This window comes from Trachemys scripta, chromosome 16 (assembly GCF_013100865.1).
Source record: "Trachemys scripta elegans isolate TJP31775 chromosome 16, CAS_Tse_1.0, whole genome shotgun sequence".
NCBI lineage: Eukaryota > Metazoa > Chordata > Testudines > Emydidae > Trachemys > Trachemys scripta.
In genome coordinates this window covers 16317252-16341135 of record NC_048313.1, presented here as the reverse complement: position 1 = coordinate 16341135, position 23884 = coordinate 16317252, and the positions used below count along the sequence as shown (strand labels likewise).

Below are 23884 nucleotides of genomic sequence, written 5' to 3'. Positions count from 1 at the left end.
AGCTTTAGTACTCCTGTAAAAGGGCCACCTTGGGGCTAGCTTGGCCAGGCTAGGTCCCTCATTGGATGGCAGATGTGCTAGGAACACACAGGCCATGCAGGCAATGGCGTTGGTCAGTAGGGGAAGTGTTTCACTCCATGGCAACCAAAAGCGACAGCCTGGCCCTGCAGGGTGGTATTCTGGTGATTCACTAAGGGGTACTTTGCTCTTGGAGCCAGCACTGAGCTCAGTGTTCCAGCATGGTGCTAAGGGCTGCTAGATTGCTGCTGGCATTGTCTCATAGGAGGGAGAACGGAGGTCCTGATCGCTTGTGGATATTACAGATCCCATGGCACTGTGGCAAGTGTTGGGGTATTCACCCAAATTTGGTCTGCAGTTCCCACTGGAGAGAGGTTCTTTTTCATTTGCTGTCCTAATCCATGGTGAGGCATTACTACATGCTGTTACCAGCTTTTGTGCCCCACCCCCTCACATGGAGAGAATCTACAAGGCACTTTGAGATCTTTGGGGCTGAAAGATACTAGAGAAGTAGACAATATAGTCTAGAATTCGGCCAAAATCTCACGCCCAGCACATAGCTCAAATCACTCGGCTGGGAATTCCTTGGTGGAGGGGAGGGGACCTTTCTTCCCTACCAGCTGCTCTATGTCTGCTACTGCGCCCTAATGGCTGTAGAGCCCTGCCACTCTAGCCCTCTTCGTACCTCCTTAGGGACTGTATTCTCTGATCCCTTCCTTCCCGTGGCCTGCCCTGCCCCCGAAACCCCCCCCCCCCCCCAGCTGTGCCCAGGGATTCCTGTGGCATCTGACCCCTTCCGGTTCAGGACAAGCGTAGCCCAGTTTGTGGCCACCCCGAACCCTGCCTGCCCCCTTTGGATATAAGGCAAATGATGGACAGAAACAAGAAGATGAGTGAAGCAAGAAAAAGGGGGAAAGAAGGATGAAGATGAATAAAAGAAGCGGCATGGAAAGAGTTAAAACTTTTCCAATTATTGAAGAGATAGCTGAAGGCCAAAATGTCACCATAAAATACACATGAATGGCTGCGTGTGTGTGTGCATACCCACGATACACACCATGCACGCATACACACATCTGCACACAAACTCTGTTTGCATATGTATGAATATTTTCTTAGTTCTTCCCAAAGAGCAAACCATTTACATCACTCTTCAGAAGTACGTCTAGAGACAGGGATAAGAGTGATCCCTGCTAGGGGGACATCTGGAGAATGATTGAATCTAGACATCTGGAGAGTGATTCCACAGGAATTGGTTCTTGGCTGTACGCTCTTCAGCATTTCTATCAATGACCTGAGAGAAATCATAAAATGATCACTGCTAAAGTTTGCAGATGACACAAAAATCAGAGGAGTGGTAGATAAGGAAGAGGACAGGTCTCTGATACAGAGCAATCTGGATCATTTGGTAAACTGGGTTCAAGAAAACAATGTGCATTTTAATACTTACATGTAAATGTATCCATCGAGGAACAAAAATGTAGGCATACTTACAGGATGGGGGATTCTATCCTGGGAAGGAGTGTCTCAGGAAAAGATTTGGGGACTGTGGTGGATAATCAGCTGAACATAAGCTCCCTGCGTGACACTGTGGCCAAAAGAGATAATGCCATCCTGGGATGCATAAATAGGGTAATCTCAAGTAGGAGTAGAGAGGTTATTTTACCTATTTGGCACTAATGTGATCACTCCTGGAATACTGTGTCCAGCTCTGGTGCCTATAATTCAAGAAGGATGTTGATAAATTGGAGGGGTCAAAGAAGAGCCACGAGAATGATTGAAGAATGAGAAAATCTGCCGGATAATGATAGACTCAAAGAGCTCAAATCTATTTAGCTTAACAAGGAGAAGGTGAAGGGGTGACATGATTTCAGTCTATAAGTACCTACATGGGGAACAAATATTTAATAATGGGCTCTTCAATCTAGCAGAGAAAGGTCTAACGCGATCCAATGGCTGGAAGTTGAAGCTGGAAAAATTCAGACTGGAAATAGGCATAATTTTTTAATGGTGAGAGTAATTAACTATTGGAACAATTTACCAAAGGTCATGGTAGATTCTCCATCAATGGCCATTTTAAAATCAAGATTTGGTGTTTTTCTAAAAGCTCTGCTCTGGAATTAGTTTGGGCAGGTCTGTGGCCTGTGTTACCCACAAGGGCAGACTAGATGATCACAGTGGCCTTGGAATCTAACAATCTATGAATGTTTATTGTCGAACAAGCCATGTACTCCCATCACCAGCCACATGTCCTAACATTCCTTTGATCCCAAATGTACATTAGTGGATGATGGTGGATGTGGTAGGGGGCAGTTTGAGGCGGACCGAGGGGAGAAAATAGCCCAAAGAATAAAGCAACACACGGTAAAAGGGCCGAAACGTCTTTTTTAAGCGCGTATCAATTTAAATATGTACATAGAACTAGAGAGAGCTGCTGCCATTCTCTGTACAAGGCATAATGGGTTGATTTGATAGAGGACCTAACCTATTTTCTGTTCTCTCTTTCATTCCCACTTGCCCTGACGTCACCAGTACCCTTTGTTCAAGATAGTGCTTTTGTCCCATGCCAGCAGATCTGTAACCACCTAAATATAGTCCTTAAGGCACCGTCTTAAGAACTGGTCTAAAGTGCCTGTCTAATAGACTCTTGGATTGAGAAAACAAGCACAGCAATTTGTAATTTCCGAGATGGCTGCTGAGTCCCCCTTCCTAGGAGGGTTTTTTAATTAGGCTAAAAGGTGGTTTGTAGAGGAAAAAAACAAACCGGAGAAAGCATTAGTTAAATTCACCTTGGGTTTTTTTTGGAGTGGCTATTTAAAAAAAAATTCTGGTATAAGTGTTGAATGAAATGCTGGCAGCCGCGTAGAGTTCTGTAGCATCCCCAATCAGGCTGAGAGCTGGGCAATGGAGACAGAGGGAAGGGGTCTGTCCCACCGGCTTGGGTCCTGAAGGTGGTGGGAGCCGTGGTGCTCCAGTAGCGCACAGGAGTTGTAAACTGGTTGAATCTGCCTCCCTGAGGATTCCCCCCAGCCAGCCAGTGCACCCAGCTCCTATGCCTCTTCCCTGCACACTCCAGCATAGGGGCATGTACCCACAGAACATGGTGGCCATAATATGCTGTGGTCCCACAATCGCTAGCATTGATTGGACTTGCCTCTCCGAACTACACTGGAGTCAGGAACAGTGTAGACCAGGCCCCACATTCAGGAAGCAACGGGCTCCTTTGCACCCCTACCCTGCTGCTCTGGGTGCAGCAGAGAATTCGGACCACTGCAGGAGCCCGGACAGATTGGGCAACACAGCTGCAGAGCTTTTCATCTCAAATACGCGGGTTCATAGCCAGCCCAGGTTGGCAGGGGCTGAGGGTCACTGCTCTCTGGTGACAGTTCTGCCGCCACCTTACATGAAATGAGTTTGATCCTGGTGAGCCCTTAGCCGGCAGGCATCACTGTTGCAAAATCCACTCTCATATTGGACACTAATTGGGCCCCTTGTTAGTTCCTTCTACAAGAGGCAGAGGCCACTCAACACATTATGCTGCCCTAGGCAACACTTCTGTGTGCCGCCACCCACTCAAATTGCTCTGTCATGACAGAGGGACAGCTGGGCCAAAGATGAACAAATGGGGCTGCGACCTGGTCCACAGGGCTGCAGCGCCACTCAGGTTTGGCCCAGCTGCTCTTCTGACATTCCTTACAGTGACAGACTCAAAGCACTTAACAAAGAGAGGGTTAATGGGTAACTTGATCACAGGAGTATCTACATGGGGAACAAATATTTAATAATGGGCTCTTCAGTCCAGCAAAGAAAGGCGTAACATGGTCCAATGGCCAGAAGTTGAAGCCAGACAAATACAGACTGAAAATAAGGCGTATATTTTGAAGGGTGAGAGTAATTACCCATTGGAACAATTCACCAAGAGGTGTGGTGTGTTCTGTATCAGGGGGTAGCCGTGTTAGTCTGTATCTACAAAAACAACAAGGAGTCTGGTGGCACCTTAAAGACTAACAGATTTATTTGGGCATAAGCTTTCGTGAGTAAAAACCTCACTTCTTCAGATGCATCCGAAGAAGTGAGGTTTTTACTCACGAAAGCTTATGCCCAAATAAATCTGTTAGTCTTTAAGGTGCCACCAGACTCCTTGGTGTGTTCTGTATCACAAAAAGAACAGGAGTACTTGTGGCACCTTAAAGACTAACTACTGTCCACGAAAGCTTATGCTCTAATAAATGTGTTAGTCTCTAAGGTGCCACAAGTACTCCTGTTCTTTTTGCGGATACAGACTAACACGGCTGCTACTCTGAATTCTGGATCACAGACGCTTTTAAAATCAAGATTGGATGTTCTTCTAAAAGATCTGCTCTAGGAATCATCTGGGGAAGGTTCTATGGCCTGTGTTATACAGCGGGTCAGACTACATGGTCAGAATGGTCGCTTCTGGCCTTGGAATCTACAAATCTGCGACACTAGGTAGCTGCCCAAACATCTGTCCCCCTCGGCAGCTGCCTAGCTTGCCTATTGCTAGAGTGGCCTGGGGGCAAAGGCTTGAATGGGCCATGGAGGTGGGACTCCCCATGCTGTACTGTAATGAACTGGGCAGTGACACCTCTGTCCTCTTCTGGCTGGAATCAGAAAGTTCCCCTGTGTGCCATTGGCCCTATATTGATAACAGGTAGAAGCACTTCTCCTTAGCTCAAGGGTAGGAGCCTGTGGATTTGAAGCAGCAACATTCAAATTCTATCCGTGCCACCACTCTGAAGTTCCAAATGGCCACATTGCTTTGCCCCACAACAGCCAAGACATCCTAGCTGGCTTAGAATGTACCACCGTGCAGAAATAATTATTTAGCAAAAAAGACGACACAAAAAGGGAGAGAATTTCTTGGGTGGATCTTACCAGCCAGCAGACGGCTGTATTAGTAACTCACCGGAAGCTGGAGGACACAGCTAATCTACCCAGAACAGATGGCAGATAATAAGGAGCAGATTAAAACTCTCCTACTCCTCAGGGCAGATGTGCAGCCCACAAAGACTACAACTCCCAGCATGCAACAGACCATATGCCTGCAAAGCAAGAGACCTGTCCTGCAAAGTCTTAAGCACAGGAGCCACTTTATGCAAGCGAGTCGTCCCACAAATGTCCACTGTGCTACTTACAGGATACACAAGGTCAACCCCCAAGGAAAGGTCACAAAGCCTGCATGGGGGTATGAGCAATATGACCTACAATGTGTGTATGTACATTACATAAAGCTGTAAACGCTTGTAAAAAGGCCTTTGGATGAAAGGAGCTCAATGAATGTAATACACAATCTTTTGATGGGGATAACAATCCTAATTTTAAACCCCAAACTCTCTTGCCTACACGGGAAATAAACCATTCGATTAGTGTTTCTCAACCTTTTTCAAGATGGGAACCCAAGATTCAAAGTAAAAAATGTTCACAACCCCCCTGACATATATTATAAAATGAAAAGTAAAAAATGTATCATGATATCAATGTTAAGCCTATGTAAGTTGTATGTGCGTGTGGTGATTCTCAGAGAATACTTGATCTCGAAGAGTGAGGGTGTGCAGGAAATTCGATTGTACTAACATTTTCAGTCCCCTCACTGCCCCCGATTGGCTTTGGTGACCCCCTGGGGGTTGTAAAAAGCAACCCCCTTGGCGGTTGCGATCCATTGGATGAGACACACTGCCTTTGCTTATTCAAACGGAAAGGACTTTCTGAAAATAATACTTTGCACTAGTTGTACTGCTCCTTTACTTGCTTGGTAAAGGGATTTATCACGTTCACTTTTTGTTTCTAACCAGCTTCCCTTTCTCATGCATTGACCCATAGCAGCAATTTAGTCAAACAGTGCAGGAGGAGGTGTATTTGCACTGGATTGGTGTTTGTTCTTGTAATTCACTGAAACATTTCCACTGTTTTTTAGCTTTGGAAGGCTTTATTTCATTCTTTCAGTAAACCTAAATTTTGGACCAAATTTGACCTGACAGTTTCCCTTTAAATCTGCACTTAATGTTATGCTCTGACCCAATTTAAGAATTTAAAATTCAAGCATTTTGTACAACAATCTAACCTATAAACCCCAACGCTTCAGGGCATAAGCCAAACTCTAATGGAAGGAGGTTAAGAAGAAACCCGTAAGGCCCCCAGTTCTGCAAATGAAGTCAATGGGATGACTCGTGGGGAAGACAAGTGAATACATGTTTGGGGTCTAATTATCCATCTCTGAAGCATCTAGTGCTGACCACAAGATACTGGACTACGTGGACCCTTAGTCTGATATAATGTGGCAATTCTCATCCATCTTTGGTACTTATTACCCATACGCTTTGATACAGGTAGTCTCACAACACCAGTGTGAGGTAGGACAGCGTTATTAGCTCCCTTTCACAGATGGGGAACTGAGGCACAGAGATGCAGCAATTTGCCCAAGATCACACAAGGAGCCTGAGGCAGAGTCAGGAAGTGAACTCCAGTCTTTAGCTAGGGTGACCAGATGAGATGAAGAAAATATCGGGACACCGGGAGGGAGGGGGGCAAAAAAAAAAAAAAAAAAAGCCGAGTGATCCCAGCTCAAAATCGGGACCCTATCTTTAGCTAACCCTTTAACAACTTGCAGCCCTTTCTCCTATGGCCCTTCGCTGATAGGATGTTAACCAGTTTGACTTGAACTGAGTTTCAATCTGACAAATACATTAGACACAGCTAGATGTAAAGCAATTTTACTTACCCTATTAACCCGTCCTGCTCAGTGCTCCATCACAAGAGTTTGAAAAAGCAAGTGCCTTTGTGAAGGTTCTAAACCTTATTCTAGTAATTGATTTGTCTGATTCTGTTTATTTATTGCTGTTTCTCCGATTCTACATAGCTAATGAGAGTTAATTAGTCAATGCACTAATGTTTTTATAAAATATTCTTAGGCCTTAGATCTTTCATGAGTTTTGCCCTTTTCTATGTGGACTTAACTATGGAAATACACTGTAAATCATACACACTAATCCAATTGGGCTGTCATTAAATCTTCCAGCATATTGGTCTGGAAGATAAAAGATTCCGAGATGGAAGAAGTGTAAACAAACAGTCTTGTAAAGTATTTCCTAAAAGATTATTAGTAATAAAGAGCCATATGGGATGGATCGTTGTTCATCATGGCATATTGATAATAAATTTGTGCCCTGTTGTTTGGGCCTGTGAGAAAGCCACGCTGTCGAATTATCATATATGGGATAAAACAGCAATAGTTCTGTACCGTACCTGTGATGAGATCAGGTCCCTATTGTGCTAGGTGCTGTACAAACACATAATAAATGACAGTCCCTGTCCCCCAGAGCTTGCATCTAAATTGACAAAGGATGGGGGGGAAGGAAGTATTTTTATCCCTGTTTTACATATGGGAAAACTGAGGCACAGAGAGAGGAAATGACTTGCCCAGGGTTTCACAGAGTCAGTGACAGAGCCAGGGAGTTGAACCCAGAGCTACTGAATACCAGCCAAGTGCACTAACAGTGAGACCATACTTTCTCTCTTTACCATAACCAGCTCCCTAATTCTTCACTCCTGAAAGTTCAAACAGGCACAGGATTCATCTTCACAGCCTGTCCTGAACCACTACATATTTCTGTTGTGCACTGTTAAACATCTGGTGTTTTCCACCCCAGAGGTGGCTGCATTTCAGTGGCAGGTGAGATTTTTCAGGTCGCAGTGGAAATAGGGGACATGAGGAACTTAGACAGTAAATGTATCCAGAGTGGTTTCAACAGTGTCCATGCAATTGTACTCATGTCAGTAGTGATTGTGCCAAGTGATCAGGTCAACAATGTACTAATACTAGTACTAGTGATCAGGTCAGCAATGGTGATGACTGTGAAAATAGCGGTGCTCCTTCTCCTGCTCATTATACATGCACAGGCATGTGTACCCTGCACTACCTCCCTCAGTGTGCAGGCATTTGAGAGCATGCCAGTGAGACTGGGAATGGAAGAGACAACCGAGGCGAGGATGACCTGCCACAGGTCAGTGCTGCCGTCAGAGTGTGAAGCCCTGCTTGGAAGTGACTCAGGAGTGCAGTGGGGATGGAGTGGCAGACCTGGCAGCATTGCTGTCTGCGGTATTCAAACTCCCGTCAGTTTTCTTGGAGGAGAGCAGGGGCCGGAAGTGACTGTACTTTACACGTGCCAAGGTGATGAGGGTGTCCAGAGCTGTACTCGCAAAGCAAAGAGGCCAATTTGGGAGTCAGTCCAGCAATTGCAGAGCTCCGGCCCCCAGCAGTAACCACATACACCACACTCCCTTCCAGCGCTCGAACAGGCCCCAGAAGTCCTTGCTCTGGCTCCTAGACCACACTCCCTCCCAGAGCCAGGAGTCCTGACTCTTAGACCCCGTTGTTCTCATCACAAGAACACCCCAACTCCCAGCGCCAAGAATAGAACCCAGGACTCCTGTGCCTCACAACTCATCACTTCTTTTCTCTGCATCCCCTTCTCCAACGCTGAGGGCCTTTATTTAAAAACAACAATAAACAAACACAGTATGCTACAGTAATTGCCCCACCGGCTGCAGTATCCTGTCATGAGCTGCAGCGTTTGTGGGATATCATTGCAGTATTTCCTTTGAATAAGGGTGATTCCAACACTGCTTTAAGGGGAAAACAGGGACCGAATGTCCATGGGGCCTTCGGCTGAGGCTCTGGGCTGGGTTTAACTGAGACTGTCCAATGAACTGGATCTCTGGTACCCACATACCCAGTATAGGGCCTGGGGACTACTGACACTGCCAGTCCCTAGCCATCAGAGCCCCCATCCATGTATGCCTAAGGCCCCATCGTTGTGTTGTCTAGGTGCCAACATGGGGCAGCCTGGTGTAACTTCAGCCAGCTCCTCGGAGCACTGGCATTGTACAATGCTCTGGCACCTTGATGCAACGGGGTAGGTAGTGAGTGAGCATCAGGATGAGCACAGCCCTTAGCAGCAGCAGCAGATGCATTGTGTCTGCATGGCGACGCAGCACTGAAATGGTTAACGGACAGACCCACTCTGTGGCTAGCAGCTTCACAAGGTCCTGAGCAGTGACACAACACGTTCTGTTGCACCCAGGGCTGTCTCTGAACCCCAGCACCGGACTGCAAATCCCATCCGCAGCACACACTCTCGCCAGGAGTCTTGGGGACTAGATGGCTTAGGTGGCTCAGTAATAAACTACAGAGCCTTTCAGAGCTGCAAGGTCTGTAGCGACCACACGTCACTGAGCACAGCGGGCCACGTGGAATGAGTTTGGTGGGTCTCAGTCTGAGCACAAAGGTGTGCGTATGACTAGAATCAGCAGCCCCAGCAGAGACTGAGGATGGAATGGGCCACAGAGACCGAACTCCCGTCTCCCCTGAAAAAGTGAGCCCCTCTGGGACAGTTGGGGGGGGGGAAGCTTGCCCTGCTTTGGGAATACGCAGAAGCTTCAGGCTGCAGGAGCTGCCGTTGCAGCTACTTTTCCCAACGCTGGATTCCTTTAAAGCCACAGGCGCATTTAGCAGGAGAGCTGAGGCACTCGTCATATATTCTGCTGCCAAGGTGGGCAGGAAGGTAGCACAGGGACCCTGCAGTGAGGTGGACAAGGGCGTGGGTGGAACCTGCATGACACATGCCTGTCTCTGGTACATCAGAGCTGGGCCAGCCATTGCTCCTGCCCACCCCCTGCCCGTGCTCCTGCAACGCCAGGGTGGCAGAGGAGAGACACGGAGAAGGATGCATTCCCTCCTCACTACCTACTCCTTAGCACACTCCCCCCAAGCCCTGTGCATGAAATCCCTTTTCTGATCTGATTCCTTATCGGCACAGCAGCTGCTGGAGCAGGCTGCAGAGGGAAATCACAGAGAGAATTTAACTAGCAGGAAAAAAAATCACAGCAGCAACAGAATTGACACCATGAAGGAGGGTGGCAAAGTGGGGTCCCCCCCACACTGCCCCCTCTGACTCACCCACACCCGTCACTCCAGACAGAGGCTTCTTCCCTGTACCCCCTCCAGAGACATGGCGTATCCACAGCCCCCTTTGGTTTCAGTGAGGCTTGCAGGTGCTCAAAGGCCCACAAAACAGTAGGGTCCTAATGTGCCCCGCAGGCCAAACTGTGGGTCCTCAAGAGCAGCCCCTGGCTAACTGGATCAACTGCAGGCATTTTGTGTTGGGTGAGGTCAACCAACAACCAATTTCTGCTCACCTCTCCAGGACAACAGCAGCATGAGCAAAACCTCCCAGGCGTCGCTATGGGGCGCAAGGGCCCCTCAGAATCTCTCAGCAGCGCTGGGGTTCATAGTCTCCTGCCCTAATACCACAGGCCCCTGCCAGCTGAGCCAGAGGAGAATCTCGCCTTTTGCAGTAAAGGGCCTAGGACATAGAGTGAAGTACTTCTGAGCCCACAGGACAGTGGTACGTGACAGTCGGTTCATTACAATACGTCATGGGAGTAGTGCCTCTGTGTACAGGAATCTCAAAGTGCTTTGAAAAGGGTGGGTGCGGTAAGACACATAGAGGAGACAACAGAATGAGTCAATGAAAGAACTGGGAATAGAACCCCTGAGTCCTGGCCCCCCATTCCCCTGGCTCTAGCCACTAGACCAGGGGTTCTCAAACTGGGGGACAGGACCCCTGAAGAGGTCCTGAGGTTATTACATGGGGGGGTCGCGAGCTGTCAGCCTCCACCCAAGCCCCGCTTTGCATCTAGCATTTATAATGGTGTTAAATATATAAAAACATTTTTGTAATTTATAACGGGGGGGGGGGGTGTCGCACTCAGAGGCTTGCAGTGTGAAAGGGGTCACCAGTACAAAAGTTTGAGAACCGCTGCACCAGACAATCCTGCTTGCAGCTCTGTAATCTGAAAGAGCTGCTTGACCCACTGACACCCCGGTCACAGCTTCAGCCTACTCAAACTGTGTAGTGAATGCTTATAATCCAGCCAGCGTGATCCGTGCTGGGGACCCCAGTTGGGTGGATGGTGGGATTAGAGGCAGGAAAGGAAAAATGAAAGGAAGACGAGGAGGAAGCAAAAGAAATGAACTTCCAGACACAAGGACAGACAAGTGGCTTTTTCAGGTCTCCTATTTCCTTTCTGTACCCAAACATCTGAAATTTCACTCTTGCAAAGCAACGAATGACAGGGGGACAGAGGAGACTGTGCTTCACAGAGTGACGAGAGGGATCTGACATGCTTGTCTTGTCGATTATTCACACCGCCACCCTGGGGGCTTTTCTATATGCTGACATTCAACCCTACCGCCGCCACTGTGCGGATGAAAGCGGCGGGGAGGGCATTAGAGGCAGGTTTGATGAAGCTGAGGCCTGCACTTAGGGTCCATTACATTTCACTTAGGCTATAGAGTCCAGTTGGAACATTTCGCTGGCTAGAGGGTTTTCTCCCTGTAAACTACCCCTGGTCCCTTCTCTCATGCCACCTTCACCCACTTTCCTCTTCTGATCCATGTCACAAGTCACGTCACATTTCTGATGAAATCCATTTCCTCCAACTGTCCTTCCCACCAGGAAGTCACTTTGTCAATTAGTCAATAGTCACTTCCTGTCCCATATAATGTCACTTCCTCTTGCTGTCACATGATGAGGCTACAACCAAATTGCTTTGGAGAAAAGCAAAAACCTCACCTCTTCCTGCTCCCAGGCAAAGCTTCATCTGAAGAACTCCAGGCCCAAACATTTTGGGAGGTGCAAAGGCTGGCCAAACTTATCCACGGTTTGGAGGCAGGCAACTCAGTAGGAAGAAATCTGTGAGTCAGGGCTGGCGCTTCCATGTAGGCGACCTAGGCGGTTGCCTACGGCTCCAGGATTTGGGGGGCGGCATTTTGCCGCCCTTGGTGGCAATTCAGCGGTGGGGGGTCCTTCCGCGCTCCGGGACCCGCCGCCGAAGTGCCCCGAAGACCAGGAGCGCGGAAGGACCCCCCCGCCGCAGAATTGACGATGACGACTGGGAGCGCGGAAGGACCCCCGCCTAGGGCACCAAAAACCCTGGCGCCGCTCCTGCTGTGAGTCAGGGCCACACAGAGGTTTTTGGGGCAAAATCTGAAATGAAGGCTCCCCACCTTTCCAAAAAATTACCCCTGAGGGAGGCCCCGCGGACAAGAGATTGGAGAGCAAGCCTGCTCCCCACTGCCCCTTCAGCGGAGGTTCCTGCCCTATGGGGCAGGGCCCAGCACCCTGTTCTGGGTGTTGCAACCTGGCACATGGAGTCGCAGCGCCACTCAGGTTTGGCCTGGCATCATGATGGAGAGGCAGCCAGGCCAAACCTGAGTGGCATTGTGACCCTGTGCGCCAAGTCCCCAGTCCATTCAGTTTGGGGGCCCTCTCAAAGCGGGGGGGAACTGTCCCTTATGCCCTCCCTCCCCCTTGGGAGGCCCTGCTGTGAATCACAAAGTGGATCCCGATCCTGCACGCAAAGATCTCTAGTTCGGATGAGTTACTTGCATTCACCAGCTGGGAGCAGAAATATCCCCAAAGAGCCTGGACACCTGAGATTTTGAGCCCAGCTTTGTGGATGGTCTTTGGTGCTTTTCTGAACTCCAAATGCCCATACTTCGAAGTGCCTCTGTCACCAGCGTTGATGCATTATTATGGGGGGATGGTGAGATGGTTAAGGCACAAGACTGAAAGTCAAGACTCCTGGTTCTTTTCCCAGCTATGGCAATCCTAAACTCCACTCCCAAGAGTCCTAGTCCCCAGTCCCATGCTCCGACCAGTATATTTTCTCTGACCTCATTCTCTCCAAGGTCTTGAGAAAAGAACCTAGGTGACATTACCCCCACTACCCTAATCCAAGCACTAGACCTCATTAATAATAATACCTAGCTGTTATCTAGGGCTTTTAATCAGTGGCCTCAAAGTGTTTTACACAGGAAGTCAGCATCATCGTCCCCATTTTCCAGATGGGGAAACTGAGGCACAGAGCAGGGACATGATTTCCCTAAGGTCACCCAGTGGCAGAGCCGGGAATAGAACCAAGTCCAAATCAGTGCTCTGTCCTCTAGGCCACACTGCCTCCTATTCACCTTCTCCCAGAGTGGGGAACAGGAGTTTGCTAGACCACGCCCCTGTCTATGCTATGGATACCCCTAAGGGGCAGTTCTCCAAGAAAGCACATGGCCAAAGTGCAGCCATGATGTTCAGTCTCACCATGTGGTCTGTAATAACCAAACCCGAAGCCTCCACAGGGCCTGCTACCCAAGCGGGGGGCGGGGACTTTCCCGCCAGTCTCCCTGCTGGAAGGGTGCAATCAGGCCGTGAGATTCTGAGTTTGCTGTCCCTGGTGTGCACTGCAGGCTGGGGGGGTGCCCATTCTCTTTCCTCTCAGGCACTTAACTGAAATGGGCCTTTTGCTCGGGAGCTCCTATTGTGGCCTGCTGCCGCCTGCTTCCCAGAGCGTGAAGGGGTTAATGGATTTCCCAGCAGGTTGCTCTGCCACTGCTGGAGGAATGAAGCACTTAACAGACTCCTGGTCTCAGCACTTTCAAATTCCAGGGCGTTGGGAGGCAGCTGATCTGGGGGAGGGGGAAGGCAGTGCCGGCTGCAGGCCCTTGGCCAGAGGAGGGGAGCAGCCACAGAGGGAAAAACGAGGCAGAGACTTGGGGATTCTGCGGAATTGCTCAGGTCCTGGAATAAAGCCTGGGGCAGATCCACCCAGTCCTGGTCACCTGCTGCAGAGGAAGGGAAAACAGGGTATTTAGATGCACAGAGACACTCAGGATATGTCTACACTGCAATCAGAGATCCGCAGCCGGTCCGAGCCAGCTGACTTGGGCTTTGGGGCTCGGATGAAGTGGCTGTTTAACTGCGGTACAGATGTTTCGGCTGGGGCTGGAGCCCGAGCTCCGGGAGCATCCCCTCTTGCAGGGTCTCAGAACCCGGGCTCCAGTCCGAGCCCAAATGTTTACGCTGCAGTTCACCAGCCCCTTAGCCCAAGCCGGCAAGCCCCAGTCATCTGGCATGGGCCAGCTGTGGGTTTTTAATTGCAGTGTAGACAGACCCTCAGAGGAACAGAGAGAGCACTCGACAGAGGATACAATGAGGAGCCAGGCAGCCACTCCTCATGCATCTCTAATATCTAACCCAGAGTAAAGGGGGATTTAGGAGGGATCTTCCACAGCATTCATGAGACCACATGAACAAACACACATGCATAATATTGATCTGGCCAGTATATGAGCACCACTGTCCTCTGCTGGATGGACTCAGAACGGCTCAGTTGTCATACGCCCTGTATTGCTAACAGATCCTGGAGATTATCCTTTTTAGCTCAAAGCCTGTTCTTTAGGAGAGAAGGATGTGGATTCTATCCCTGTGAGAGGCAAGTGAGAATGTCCTAAAAATGCATGTACCTCCCTTTCACGGTTTCCTGTTTATTTAAGGGCCCCTCTGGTCTTTCCCTGCAAATACAGAGCCCGCTTAAGTTAGGGAGTCAGCCGGGGGAGCTGCAGAGGGACAGATCTCAGTCGCAGCTCCTAAAGTCAACTGCTGCTAGTGGCACTGTCAGGCAGACTCTGCTGTTGACATGTGGAACCCCAAGCCCCTTTGTATTGCCAATGAGGGAGTCAGGGAAACTTCAGGCCAGAGAGGAGAGAAGAAGGACCCTTATCAGGACAGAGGAGCTACCTGACCCTGCCCTCCTCAGAATTACCTGGCTCCCTGCCCCAGGTAGGAGCAAGCAAATGGATACGGGCTGCATCCTACAGCAGTTCTTAGCTACACCAGAGCTAGCAGGCTGTGCCGGGGGAGGCTGGGTTGCGGGGGTTGGATTGTTTACTCTACGGCTTTGTTTCTCTTCTCCCTCCCTAGTTTAAATAAAGCTCCTTTCCCGGTTTCCCAGGCAAACTGTGTATATTGCCATTGCTCCCATGAGAGTGACAGTGTCCTGGGGCCTGAACCTCCCTAGCCTCGCACCTTGGGCAATCATTTGTGCAGGGACTGTCCTTTTGTTCTCCATTTGTACAGTGCCTGGCACAGTGGGGTTCTGGTCCATGAGGGGGGCTTCTAGGCGCTACCATAATCCACCGAATAGACAATGTACAGCTCCCAGCACAATGAGGTCTTGGTCCTAGGCGCTACTGAAATATAAATGAATAATGACAATGACACCTGGTGCTTGGCCTGGCGGCTGCTGGTTGTGCAGAGAGGGTTGGATCTGCTGCTCAGAAAGGACTTGCAGGATTTCAGACCAGGCAGCTGAAGTGAGTGCGGGCGGAAGGGTGTCGCTAGCTGGCCTTGTTGGAGGTAACGGGCAGATCTGATGTAGGGGCTCCTTTAGAAGGATTAGAGCTTTATCCCCCCAGTGCAAGCTGGCAAGGAGTGCCTATCGGCGGGCACCTGTGGGCGATAAATCCTGAGCTGAGGGAGCTTCCCTTTAAAGTCAAACCCGCAGCTCTCATTCCATTCTGGTCACACAGATGGAACAACAGCGAGGGGGAGACAAGCAGAAGGCCAGAGAGAGAAGGAGCTTTAGGAAACGAGAGGCAGGAGGTCTATTAATCAGGCCCCTGTGACAGTAATAAATCTCCCTCTTTGAATGACCAATGTGTTGCTATAATGAAAGCTGAGCAGGAGAAAGCGAGCTGCGCACCGCGGCTGGGCGGAGGCTTTGGAGGGCACGCTGCGGAGTCTGCTGCTACAAGGCGGTGCAGGAGTAAGACATGGTTCTCTGCCCACACATTTCCATCCACCAGGAAAACCCACACACAGAGCCACCCCCCGCCCCACTCACTCACTCCTGGGCCACTCACCACTTGGCCACCAGATGCAGGGAATCCTCAGAAGAGCCCTGTTCTGGATGCAGTAGGTGGTGGGGGGCTTAGCCCTTGCTTTGGAAGGAGGTGAGGATGGGGAAAGTGTCGCCCTCCTGTGAATCATGCAGCTGCATAGAGCAAGGGGCGCGCCTCTGAGGCATACATGAGTGTTAAGCAGAAATGACGATGGAAGAGTAACTCCTGAGTTGTATGAAGCATTGCAAAGGTTTCAGGGAGCACAGAAAAGGACCAGGGCTCACATCAAGGCCCAGAGTGAAGGCGTGGGCCCTAAGTGAGGTTGGTATGAGCCCATTTTCCCAGTTGTAGTTCCCAGGGATACCCACTGTCCTGGAAGTTCAGGGCCCGATAACCCCTAAATCCAAATCAAAGCTCAATCAAACCCCACCAGGCCTGAGCTTCCCTGGTCTGTATCAAAACTGCAACCGTGTGACTTCTGCACAATTTTGCACTTTCATCCAAAGGACCTCAGTGTGCTAAACAAACTGAGCGGGCCTCGCACCTAGGGAGGCTGCTATCATCCCCGCTGCACATGGGGGAAAACTGAGGCACGGAGAAGCGACCTGCCCAGGCTTACTCAGCAAGTCCGTGGTAAAGCTGACAAGTGGAGTCTAGATGCTGTCACCTCTTCTAACTCTTAGCCCACCGCTGCCCCCTCCGAACTAGGGAGAGAGAGTCCTGACTCCCAATCCCCCCTACTCTACTGACTAGATCACACTCCACCATCCTGGCGCCAGGCGTAGGATGCAGGAGTCCCAATTCCCAGCACCAGAGCTAAGGAGGCGTCATGAAGAGAAGGACCATGCTTGGGAATGATTGAAATGGGACAGTTTATTTGCCTCCCCTTCATTCCCAGCCACTGGAATCTCTTCCCAGCTTGGGCAGCCTTTGGGAGTCCAACAGCGCCACCTGGTGCGCTCGAAGGGGATTGTGCAGGAGCAAGAAATAAGGTCCCACAGAAATGGAAACACCAAAGGGAAGATTGTTGGGACAGGGGGAGATGAGTCATCAGCAGCTTAATACCCAGTGATAGGCACATTCAGAGCTCTGTCTGATCTATCGCGTCATTCATCTAAATGGGCCCGCTGTGCTGTCCAAACAGACAGTACGAGCTCTGCACACAGAAACCACTCGCCCACCCACTGAAACTCAGCCACCTCTGGGGTAGGACTGTGCATGGAACAGCCCGTAGCAAGGCTGCTTATCACATTAGGACAGGAAGTGAAAGGGAATTCTGTATTCAGTTGAAACTGCAAGGAGAATTCAGGGAGGCAGGGCGGAATTATGGAGCTTGGAATTAGGCCAATCATCTTGAACTAACACTGGGACTCTTGCAAAAAGTGCCACATGACCTTTAATGACCACCCGTCTCGTTATGACAGCTCATTTGAATATGGGTGCCTCTAGCAGCATAACGCCCTTTAAAAGGCTGGCGGCAGCACTGAGCCAGAGACTAGAGCACCCAAAGACACCCTCCATGCCACAGAGAGACCTGAGGCAGAGGAGAGCACCCTACTCTAGATCACCAGCATCACTCGGTTTTCTTCTCTGTACACTGAGGAAGCCTACACCTGCGTAGCTGGTCAGAGCTTACTGTACCCGAGCACAGGATGGCCCAGCTGCAGCTCCCTTAGCTACTCCCCATGTCAGCCACATTTAGCAACCACATTATAGCAGGGTTATTTTTCACACTCCCTGCTATTCCCTGGCACCCCAGCCCCTCCCACCAGGGGCCTCCCCCAGCCTGTAGTAACACCATGATCCTCTGGAGGAGATATCAGCATTTCCAAGGCAACAAGCTGGGATTTCTTAAAACCCAAAAGAAAGAAAACAGGTTGGAAAGCAAGGGAAGTGAATCTGAGGGAGGGGGAAGGTGGGGGCCAGGTACATCAAAATCAGTGTTAACCATTAACGCAACTGTGGAGTTCTTCTGAAATGAGAGGTTTCAGAGTAACAGCCGTGTTAGTCTGTATCCGCAAAAAGAAGAACAGGAGTACTTGTGGCACCTTAGAGACTAACAAATTTATTAGAGCATAAGTTTTCGTGAACATCCAAAGAAGTGGGCTGTAGTCCACGAAAGCTTATGCTCTAATAAATTTGTTAGTCTCTAAGGTGCCACAAGTACTCCTGTTCTTCTTTTTTCTGAAATGAGATTAATTCACAAAAGAAGGAGGCCTGAGCAGCCACCAGGTGTCATCAGACTGCTGACACCAGATCTAGGGCTTAGATCCAAAGCACAGTGCAAAATGACATCAGAAGGGAAGGATTTGAATATACAAGAGGATTTGCAGCTCCAGATCAGACCAATGGGACTACCGAGCCCAGTGTCCCCCCACTCGCTGCTGGACTGGATTGGACCAATGGGCCTATCTATCTCAGTACCCTCCCATATCAGTTGCCCTGGATGAGCCCAATGGGATCATCTAGCCCCAGTATCCCTACCCCTCCATTCCTGCTGCATTGGATCAGCCCAACGGGGCCCACTAACTAGGTACCCTCCCCTTAATTACCACATGAGATCACACTGTCGCCTGGTAGCCCAGTGGTTCTTAGCCTTCTTCCATTTGCGGACCGCTAAAAAATTTCAAATGGAGGTGCAGACCCCGGTGGAAATCTTAGAGATACTCTGGAGACCCCCAGGGGTCTGCAGACCACTGGTTGAGAACGCTGTTCTATGGTAAAGACAACCTTTCGTGGACCCCTTAGCCATAGTCTGCGGACCCCAGGGGTCAAGAGACTACAGGTTGAGAACCACTGCAGTAGCCCCTCCTACCCTGGAACACTGGGACAGACCAATGGTCCATATATCAGACTAATGGCTCTTCTAGCTTGGTATCCCCACCTCTCTGCTGTGCTGGATCAGTGGTCTGTAGTAGCCCCCCCCTGGAGGGAATCCATATAGGTACCATTTTTCCAGGTACCCTCTAAGTTGCCTAGAACTGTGGAGTAGCTAGAGGAGTGGGAGCTCACCGATGGAGGCCTCCAGTGATGGGGAGCAAGAAGAGCAAGAAGCCTTGGTTTCCCCAGGACATGGTCTTCCATGCAAAACAAAATGGCACCCAGTGACTGAACTGACCCCCTGTGACCTGGTCTTGTACTTACTCCCACTCCTTGCGCTGCGCCTGAGGGGTACTGTGGATCTTGTGGGCTTGATGCGCCATGATGATATCACGGTGGTCCACCACACCCCCGCGCCTCTTGAATGAGGGGGCCTCCTGGCCGGGGCTCATCTGGTGGTACCGCATGTCCTGGAAGCTGAGGAAGCCACCGTGGAAGGGGTAGTCCGGGGTGGCTGGCCCACGGCCCTCCTGCACGGCGTCATAGTAGCTGGGAGGCGACAGCATGGAAGTGCGGACCACGGTACGTTTCGCCATCCATGGGCCTTTCCAGATGGCTGTGAATGTGAAGCTGTGGAGACAGGACACATACGGGGGTCAGGAAGAGATCGATTTTGGGAAAAGGATGGGACAGGGGAGAGGGCAGAAACACACCCCTCCTTCCCTGGTGTGGGGCAGAGACAGACCCAATGCCCTGATGGAGTAGGAGAGAGGTACAGAGACTCCTGTGCACAGGAGGAGAGTGGGGTCCAGTGGTTATATCTGGCGACTATGGGTCAGGACTCCTGGGTTCTAATCCCACCTCTAAGAGAGACTGTTGGCCAAATGGTAGAGCTGGGACTCCTGGGTTTGCAGCTCTGAGACCATCTTGGACATCCATGGAGAAGTATGTGGTTTAGTGTTAGAGCTTTAATATCGATGGAGGCAAAACACAAGGGGGATTCTTTTAGATAGAGGAAAGGCAAAGGGGGAATCCTTCCACACACTGCCAAAACAGTCCACATCCATGGTTTGTGAGTGGCTCGCACTCGTCTACTGGGCGGGCAGCACTGCCCTGTCATAGTGTCCCCCTTCTCTCTCTCTCTCACACACACACACACATCCTGAATTCGCACTGAGTTCTGCTGTCTCAAGAGACACACAGGCCAAGATGTCCCTCTTTCTGGTCTGATCATTAAGCAGAGCACCCACTATAAAGATTTGATACCTGGGGGACGAGGAGGGTTGGGCAGAGTAAGTGGGTCTGATGAAGAATTATTGGAAATGTCCTGGTTATAACACCCTCCATTTTCTCCCAGGTTCACATCTTGTGTTGAATTTAGCAAGAGCTGGAGGGGTATCTTGAGGAGGGTTAAGATTTTTTTCCAATATGCTTTTAGATGTCATTCAGTGAAATATTGCCCTGCAGTTGTATGGATATGGGATGGGAAGACATGATATTATTATTATTTATTATTTGTATTACCTTCACTTCTAAGGGCCCTAGTTATATGCCAGGACCTCATTGTGTTAGGCATTGTACAAAAAGCAAAGACAGTCTCTGCCCCAAGGAGCTTACAATCTATGTATAAGACAACAGATGGATATAGACAGACAGGGGAATACAAGAAAACAATGAGACAATATTGGTTTGCACGATGGGCATCGTAAGGTTAGAGTACCAGTCTGGAGGTCAGGACTCCAGGACTTCTATCTACTACTCTGGGAAGGGAGTGGGTCCAGTAGTTAGAGCAGAAGACTGGATGTCAGGGCTGCTGAGTTGACTTCTTGATTCTGGGAGGAAAGCATGGCTTAGTGGTAAGTGCAAGGTATTGAGATTTAGGACACCAGGGTTTTGTCCTTGGATTTGGGAGGACGTGAAGTGTCTAGAACAAGGGGTCTGTGAATCAGATGTGCTTGCTGCCCTGAAGAGCTTCCAATCTAATCGTAGACAGGATGTGATGAATGGGGATGACAAACAGAAGGGAGCAGATGAGGACGTGACAGGATCGCGCCATTAGTGAGGCGCATCTTGCTAGAGCAAGTGGAATTCTTTTGGTTTTATCAGAATAAATATTACAGTTGACTCCCTCCTCCTGAGCATGTCTCCTGGCAGCGCTGCAATGAAGACTGGGCGCAATAGGACAGGGAGGGCGCTACATGCGGAAGGGGTGAACTGGAAAGTGATGTGGAGACGGATGTAGAAGAAGCCGACATCATCAGTGAATCAGTTACCTCTTCTATACGCATGGCCAGCAAGGACTTGCTGTCTAGGTGGCTTTTAGATAGAAGGAAAAACAACAAGTACGTGTCTCAGGGACAAACAGAGAGAAAGAGCAGTGGATAGGTATGTGCATCTTCTTAGACACATTTTGAAGCTGGATCAGCCCTTCAGGGATGTTTGGCTCTGGGATTCCAGTTCCAATCCTTCTCTATCAATCCATCTTACTTCAAACTGGTAAACAGAGCTCTCAAAAGGGCACTTGCTCTTCCAAATTTTGTTCTGGCACCTTGGAGATTCTACAAATTAGGCACATTTTAGACATTACAAAAATAAATAAAAGATAAAGAGCCACCTCTGAGGATTTCTCATGTAAACACCAACCCAACATCAGGCTCTGAATCCACAGCTTGGTACAGTGTAGCAAAAATAAAAACCGCCTTCCCACGGGCACCAAATGAATCACTTCAAAACCGCCATGTGTTAAATTGGCCACCAGGGGGAGCTCTGAGCACCCCTGAGAGATGCTGGAAACATTCTGGCAGAGAATTAATTTGTTAAAATTGAACTATTTTAAAAAAAAAAAATCAAGAAAAATATGCTTAGGAACATACGGATAGCCATATCGGGTCAGCCCAGCGGCCCAGTATCCTGTCTCTGATGGTGGCCAGTGCCAGATCCTTCAGTTGAAGGTCCAGGAGGGATAATCTGTCCTCTTGTGAAGACACAGGTTCACCCCCTTAAGTTAATTTTGGCCTTGAGTTCAGGGAAGGCCTAGCTAGCTCATTAGTCAAGCCTGACCTAAACGCAACCCTTTCTCCTAGTCAAGACCAGGCCAATGAGATCTTGCATTATAAATGCATGAAACTATTAAGCACCATCATATGGAGCATGTGGCCTGGTTAAAACTGCAGGCTTATAGAAAAGCCTCATAACACAAGAACTGGGGTCACCCAATGAAATGAACAGGCAGCAGGTTTAAAACAAATAAAAGGAAGTTCTCCTTCACACAGCGCACAGTCAACCTGTAGGACTCCTTGCCAGACTGCAAATGGAGGTCTCATTGCAAAGCAGGTAGGGCTGCCCATGCTAGCTGGCGTAGGTAACAAGAGCAGTGCAAAGCAGCATGGACCACGGCATGGGCCAGCAACCCGAGTACATAGCCAGGGCCCGTGGCAGGCTTGTAGTGGGGCAGGAAGCTTCCACCACTCTGTCCCCACGGTCACCATTCCCGACCCCAGCTAGAACGGGCATGCCTACCTGTGCTGCACCCACCCCTTTGCCTGAGACTCAGCCTGTCACCCAGCAAGGAGTTCAGGCCCTGACTCAGTGCAGATTGGTAGCTGCTGGGGTTTGCCATTTCTTTATGGCCCAGTCTCCAGTACAATTGTTAATTGAGTTTGTCACCAGTGAGCGGCATGGAGAGGGATTCTGGCCATACACCATACAGCTAATGCTCTGGAAGTTAACAGTGTTTCTCTCCTCTGGCCTGTAACCCATTCAGTGCATGGGTTGGGTATTTTGAAGGGCATCTCCTCTAACATGCCTGTGTGACTGACTGCACTGCACTTCCTTCCACAGAGCTCTGGTAGGACACTCCAGTGAATCACCTCGTGTGTTTCTCTGAATAACTATTGCCCACCAAGCTAGGGTGACCAGGTGTGTCCGGTTTTCGACCAGAACACCTGGTCGAAAAGGGATCCTGGCAGCTCTGGTCAGCACCGCTGACTGGGCTGTTGACTGTCCATTGGCAGTGCTGCGCAGTGGGGCTGTCAGGCTCCCTGCTAGTCTCCACACCACGCAGCTCCCGGGAAGCAGCCGGCATGTCTCCACTTGAGCTCCTACGTGTAGGAGCATCCAGGGAGCTCTGCACGCTGCTCCTGCCCCAAGCACTGCCCCCACGACTCCCATTGGCCAGGAACCATGGCCAATAGGCTTGCAGGGGCCGTGCCTGCGGATGGGGCAGCGGGCAGAGCTGCCTGGCTGTGCCTCCGCGTAGGAGCCGGAGTGGGGACATGCTGTTGCTTCCAGGAGCTGCTTGAGGTAAGTGCCACCCAGAGCCTGCACCCCTGACCCCTTCCCGGGCCCCAACCCCCTGCCCCAGCCTTGATCCCCCTCCCATCCTCTAAACCCCTCAGTCCCAGCCCGGAGCACCCTCCTGCACCCAAAACCCTCATCCCAGACCCACCCCAGAGCTCGCACACCCAGCCAGAGCCCTTACCCCCCCCATGCCCCAACCTCGTTCCCCAGCCTGGAGCTCCCTCCCACACCCTGAACCCCTCATTTCTGGCCCCACCCCAGAGTCCACACCCCCAGCCAGAGCCCTCAACCCTTCCAGCACCCCACCCCCCTGAACCAGCCCGGTGAAAATGAGTGAGTGAGTGAGTGAGGGTGGGGAAAGCAAGCGACAGAGGGAGGGGGGATGGAGTGAGTGGGGGCAGGGCCTTAGAAAAGGGGTGGGGGCATGGGCGGGGCCTCAGAGGAGGGGCAGGGCAAGGGTATTCAGTTTTGTGCAAGTAGAAAGTTGGCAACGCTAGCCAAGGCACTAGTCCCCGGAGTGCACTGGTGCAAACACATTCAGCCAGCATGAGCAGGGCAGATATCTGATCACTATGAACCTAAGGCTGAATTGGAAATGGTCTCCTAGAAGTAAAAGGCCCCTTAGCCCATCACCGATTCCCACCCCCAACCTGGGACCCCAATGGAGCTGCCACCCCTAGAGGGGAAAGGCCCTGTATGCCATTCCTCAACCCTGAGCCAGTCTGTCCCCTTGACCTGAGGCCAGCTTCCCTGTCTCAGTGCAAACTCTGCATGGTGGGGCTGGCACCCATCACAGCCCAGAAACAGGAAGAACAGGACAGCTGCTGCTGCCAGGTTGCAGAGAAAAGGTAAGAGAGACAGAGTGAGCTTTGATGAGAACTCAGCAAACATTGCTCTCCGGAGCCCCAGCTGCAGCAGAAGGTCTGAGCGCCCGGCGTGTACACAAAACAAACCTGCCACAGCTTCCGTGGCCCATGTGTGTCTATTGTTAAA

The 23884-nt window shown here is 50.3% G+C and overlaps 1 protein-coding gene across 1 annotated transcript in view; it reads right to left on the bottom strand.

Annotated features, from left to right (window-relative positions):
* Positions 1–19219, bottom strand: part of CACNA1A (calcium voltage-gated channel subunit alpha1 A) — a 172058-nt gene extending 152839 nt beyond the window's left edge. The window contains exon 1 of the mRNA XM_034792254.1: positions 18917–19219. Within this exon, the coding sequence (XP_034648145.1) occupies positions 18917–19188 (272 nt within the window). The 5' untranslated portion in view covers positions 19189–19219. The remainder of the gene's footprint in view (positions 1–18916) is intronic.
* Between the last annotated feature and the right edge of the window lie 4665 nt (positions 19220–23884).